The following is a 5,612-nucleotide window of genomic DNA, read 5'->3' as shown; positions in this document are numbered from 1 at the left end:
AGGGGCAGGGGGAATCACCCTTATCCAGCAGGGGAGCCGGGGGGATGGCCGCACGTGGGCGGGGGCACCATGGATGCCCGCCACGGCTGCCTCCTGCACCCCCACTGTAGCGGGGGAGAAGACAAGGGTGATGGTAGGCTGGGCCTTATACTGTAGAATTAAGCCCAAGTGCACAGTAGGTTCTACCTCTTTATCTTTTCTTTTTCTGTTTAGTTTTTCTACACTGTTTTGCATTAAGTAGAGCCACCAATTGGTTTTTGTAAAAAAAATTAACTTGCCACATATTTCAAATTGCATTAAATGGCACTGCCACAAAAGGTTTGAACCTCATTTGAATTCATTTGATTTTTGGTTTGAATTTAAAAGTGATGGAAGGGTGTTGTTGGGTCATTCAAAAATAGCTAGGGGCATTTTTGGAGTCTCAGTTAATGTTGGTTTTGTTTTTATAATATCTTTAGAAATTTGTTCAATATTACAAACATTTTAGTTTTACTGGTTGAAGAAAGGTTATTTTACTTTATTTTCAAATTGAAAAAGGCTTTGATTTTTTTATCAGGTGGCAATTTGGCTTAGCTAAACTTGCTGACATGGCATATTAGTGGAAGATTACTGTAGCAAGATTCTCGGGTGTTACACCATGGGGTGAGCAAGTGAGGGACGGGTGTAAAACATTGTGAGGGTCTTGGGGTACGTGCAAGAGTGGTTGGTTTCGTATATGAATTTACAGCGGACAAGTGAAAACGAAAACTTGGAGAATACAATGGGAATCTGGTTGTCAATATCCCCGCCACAACCCTTCTCACTAACTATTCCAAATTGGCTATCCCATGTCCCAAACGTGCCATCGAGACGAACGACCTAGAGTAGACCTTGCCTACGACATGTTTACCATGAAGAGATGTGCTTCCATACCCCTTCCCCCTTAAAACTTGTAAAGGGTATTTCCATCCATCCAGTTAATCATTTGATTTGTTAGGCAATTATCAGGGCTTACAATCTTCTCCTAGAAAAAATCACACCTTCATGCGTGATTTACTAGTTTGATGTCACGTCGTACTTGCTGGTTCCCACCGGCCGGGTGGCCTGCACCCGTTTCCGGCTTGCTACCCCATCCCACCACACGCCACCCACGCATCCCTGCACGACACATTCCCTACCCGCTCACCACCACACCTTACCCACCCTCTCCTTGTGGATTCACACATGCGCGCCAATGCTCGGCCGCTTTGGCCCCGTGAATACCTTGAGGAGGCTCAGGAGTCCTCCAGCCAAGAACAAGAAGCTCTGAAACAGGCAGAACCCCGCGCTGCTTTTAACAACATCCAGATTCTAGAGCAGATTATTACACATGAATTCAGGTGTCAAGTTAATACTTTCTTGAACCAATGATCTCTCTATTTTCCTAATTGATTGAAATTCTCCTGTCTCAGTTAATATAAGAAAAATCTAGAGTTAAATTTGAATAAGAACACCACCTTGAGCACGACGCCGAAAAACTACACTTCACGGTGGATGGCTAGATGAGTGTGAATTGGCTATCGATCAAGACCATCAGTAGGTTGTCTAGTGACGCATGCTAGTAGGTCGTGGCATTTACTCCCAGCACGCCCAGCAACCGGACAAGGACCACCACACGCGAATTTCTGTGACATTGCGTCGGGCTACAGTTGCTTGGATCTAAGTTGCCGGTTCACAAATTCTCAGCAAAACATCGTCTACATAGCAGCGCTTGTTGCTTGGGGATGCAACTTTTTTAACATGTAAATCGTCTATAACTTTCCCTTTGAAGTGAGATGTAAGTTTTTAATCTAGACCATAGATCTGTCTCGGTTACTACAAACTTTTCTAATGGGGGTCCGTGTATCAAACCGTATCTCTATGATGAAGATGGAAAGTACTAAGAATGGAAACTTGGCATCATTAGTGTGTTAAAATACGATTGGAGTTTTCTACTTGATCCAGGGGTGAGCCTATCGTGGTGCATGTGCTCAGGTGGTTGGCTTCGTACTTCAATTTTTGGCAGACTAGCGTAAACAAAATCTTAGGGAATAATTTGTGAATATGGTTGCTCGTATCCCTCCACACCCTTTCTCGCCAGCCATTCTAAAATTAGCTATCCCATGAATCAAATAGTGTCTTCAAAATGAACCACCTCCAGTAGACCTTACCTATGGCATGTTTACCATGAAAAGTACTAAAATGACAATTTGACATCATCAGTGAGTTAAAATAGCATTTGCTGACCTTTGTTCTCAAACAATTCAAGACATCAAAGAACATCAGCATGCTCATGAGTTCTAAATGAAATTATCAAATCAATCAAAAGTGATCTTACAACATTCTTTGACAAAATAAATCTCAAACAAGAGTTCGATTTGAAGTAAACATGACAAGATGTTTTGATCCAATGTAGGTTTGTAGAGACCATATTAGAGTTTCGAACCATACACGATGTTCCTAATTATTGTAAGCTACTAGTTCCTTAATTCTCAGTAAATTCATCACCGAAAAACTACTTTTATGAAGTTCTCATGAGTGAAGAAATCTTAATTTCTCTTTGACCTATGGTAGGCATCATCTAGAATCCTGGGTACCTGGCATAACGTCCTTCTGGAGGTGTTGATGCGCTTGAATTGGACATTCGAGGTTGAAGCTGAAGCAACACCATGGTCTTTGCTCCTCTTATTCTCTTTGGATAATAGAGTTGAGCTGCTAATGTGGTGTTTGGTTTTAAACAGATGTTGTTCAATAGCTTCAGAGTCATCATCATTGTTATTACCTCCAGGTAATCCTGCTTGGAACTCAACCTTATGCATGGCCATAAGATTCTTCGCAGCAGTCACAACATGATCTTCATTAGAAGAATCATCTGGTTCTTGAGGAATAGTGTTGCTTTCTGGCGCGTGGGCATCTATCTCCATTTCATCCATGAATGGTAGTGCAACATTCAGGTCAATGGGATTCCTGGCATTGGTGTCATCCTTTTTATGGAATTGCATTTCCATGTTAGCTACACCCTTACTCGAGGACATGTCGTCTGTGCCCTTGTGCATAATGCATGAGAGTTGAGGATCTTTCTCAGTGGTTGTATTAATAGGGTAACCAAGAATTTTTGAACTACCTTCTGAGTAAGCCATGGAACTAGGCAAAATATGGGAATGCCCAGTTGCATAATTTGATGGCACTTGTGACTTTTTCATGGAGATTCCCTTCCTCATGTTTAGCAACTTCTTTTTGACCCACGAGATTTCCATTGGGGTATCCTCTCTTGCTTCTCCCGGAGTGGCAGTTGCATCTCGAGGACCATTGCTCAGATTCATGTCCTCTACACAATTATAGAACCGGGATTGCTTTTGATATTGACCCCCTCCAGGTTGTGTAGTCTTTGGTGTTGGAAGGCGGCAATATTCTTGTAATGTTGGAAGGCAACCATTCTTGTAATCTTTAGTGTTGCTTTTCCGTAGAGATTTGGATGTAGCATTGGAGCTGGATGCTACAAATGTTTTTGGATTGCGGATGCTACAACTGGACATATCATTTGTGGTTGAGGAATCAACACTTTTTTTCTCATGTGTGAAGCATTCCATGACATTGCTTCGATCTATAAAAGGAAAAAATGTTACACTTACTATGCATTGATGCTTACATAAAGCTATTACAGTTGCAAAATAAATTAAGAAAATCTTACCATATTTTTTGTGGATGTATGAATTGTTATGTTGTGTTTCCTCATTTGCAACCAAGAAGTTTGAATCAATGGCTGCACCCACATGCTTTCCATTCAAGGTATCTTCTAAGCTTGGGAGGTTCAGGTCCAATCCTAGCGATGAATAACACTGGTTTTGGGAACTGGAGGCACCCACACTTGGGAAGTCTTCTATTTTCATAGTACTAGATGACCCTACCACTTTTGTATTGAAAGCATTCAATGTTGAGACATGTGATTGTTGTAAACCACTAACATGGTTCTTTTTCACATGCGAGGATGGCTCAATTTCAAGCTTCACATCTGGGAGGTTCAGGGTCACTCCTGCGAATGAATAGACCTGGTTCTGAGAACTTGAACTTCCCACACTTGGGAAGTTTGTTGTTTCCATATTACTAGATGGCCCTACAACTTCTTTGTTCAAAACATTCGTTGTTGATACATCTGATGGTTGTAAACTATTGGTCCACTCCTTATTCACGCGTGAGGAGCCCTCACTGTTAAGCTTCACATTTATACCAAGAATTGAACCATTATTTCTTGGCAAATTGTTTGCAGACTTCTCTAATAGTATCACCACATCATCATCACAATCATAAACATGTGCACTGATTGGAACCAGAATGTTCTTCAAATTTGTACCAAGAATTGAACCATGCTTTCTTGGCAAACTTTTTGCATGCTTCTCTGACAATATTACTACATCATCATCACTATCATTTGCATGTGCATCAGCTTGAACCTGAAGGTCCTTCGCATTTGTACCAAGAATTGAACCATTAGTTATTGGCCACCTATCTGTAGGCTTCTCTAATAGTATCACCACATCATCATCATCATTGTCATCGTCATGTGCATCAGCTGGAACCTGAAGGTCCTTCACATTTGTACCAGGAGATGAACTTTTATTTCTTACTGAACTATTTGCAGGCTTCTCCGATAGTATCACCACATCATCATCAGTATTATTGGCATGTGCATCATCTGAAACCTGAAAGGCCAGTTTTTCTTGTGTGGGCCTACTACTGCTATGCCTCATAGAAACTCCGTTTGAACTACACACTAAATCTTTTCCCTTCATGAATTTTTTGGATGGTTTCTTCATATCATGTCCAGCAGGAGGCTCAACTTGCCTGACTGTTCTTATACGCCCATATGGTGATGAATACATTTTCTCTTGAGAATGCTTACTTAATTCACCTCTTTGGCATTCTAATTCCATTAGGTTCTTTTGAACGTTGTACACGCGATGAAGTTCTATGACCTATAAAGATATCAAAACTTTATAAGAAATGAGAAACAACTACATCCATGGATAAGTATAAGAAAAACACACATTGTTTACATATCTAAGCAATGTTTTTTTCCTCCATAGACTACTCAAAGCATATTAAAATCACAACCTACCTGTTCCCGGAATGTAGCTTCTTGTGCAATTATGGTCTGCTTTATCGTATCATTGTCAAGATATCCAGATCCATTTGTGGGTGTTATTGTGAATATGTTATTGAGATGCTCGCTTGGCTTGTTCTCCATGTGTTATGATAACCAGTTGCCTTTCAAGTGTACATAAGAATATGTAATGGCCAATTATCCTGCAAGATAGATCTTGCCTTCAACTTCCATTCCCAAAGCTAATAAATATAAACAAATAAATGATGGCTTATTATAATATCATCATCATATATAATATATGTATATATAATGGGAATACATTAACTTGGTATTATTATTGTTTTTTATTGATTATGATATCTTCTCATTCAAAGCATTAAAATAGTTCTACTTGTGGACTCTGGAAGTACTCATGCATGTGTGAATTGTACACTCATACTAAACCATGGTGATTAAGGCTTTAGGAACCCAACCAACATGACTTTGCACCACAGAAAACATTGCATTACTC

General features: G+C 40.2%; 1 protein-coding gene across 1 annotated transcript; it reads right to left on the bottom strand.

Annotated features, from left to right (window-relative positions):
* Window positions 1-2,477: 2,477 nt before the first annotated feature.
* On the bottom strand, window positions 2,478-5,242 carry LOC123120312 (uncharacterized). Its single transcript, XM_044540283.1, has 3 exons — window positions 5,114-5,242; window positions 3,689-4,970; window positions 2,478-3,601 (listed from the first exon to the last, which is right to left on the bottom strand). Exons 1-3 carry the CDS (start codon window positions 5,240-5,242, stop codon window positions 2,547-2,549), a joined length of 2,466 nt encoding a protein of 821 aa, XP_044396218.1. The 3' UTR covers window positions 2,478-2,546.
* Window positions 5,243-5,612: the final 370 nt, after the last annotated feature.

Source organism: Triticum aestivum, chromosome 5D, assembly GCF_018294505.1.
Source record: "Triticum aestivum cultivar Chinese Spring chromosome 5D, IWGSC CS RefSeq v2.1, whole genome shotgun sequence".
In the NCBI taxonomy this organism is placed as follows: Eukaryota; Viridiplantae; Streptophyta; class Magnoliopsida; order Poales; family Poaceae; genus Triticum; species Triticum aestivum.
This window is presented reverse-complemented; position numbering and strand designations above follow the sequence as displayed.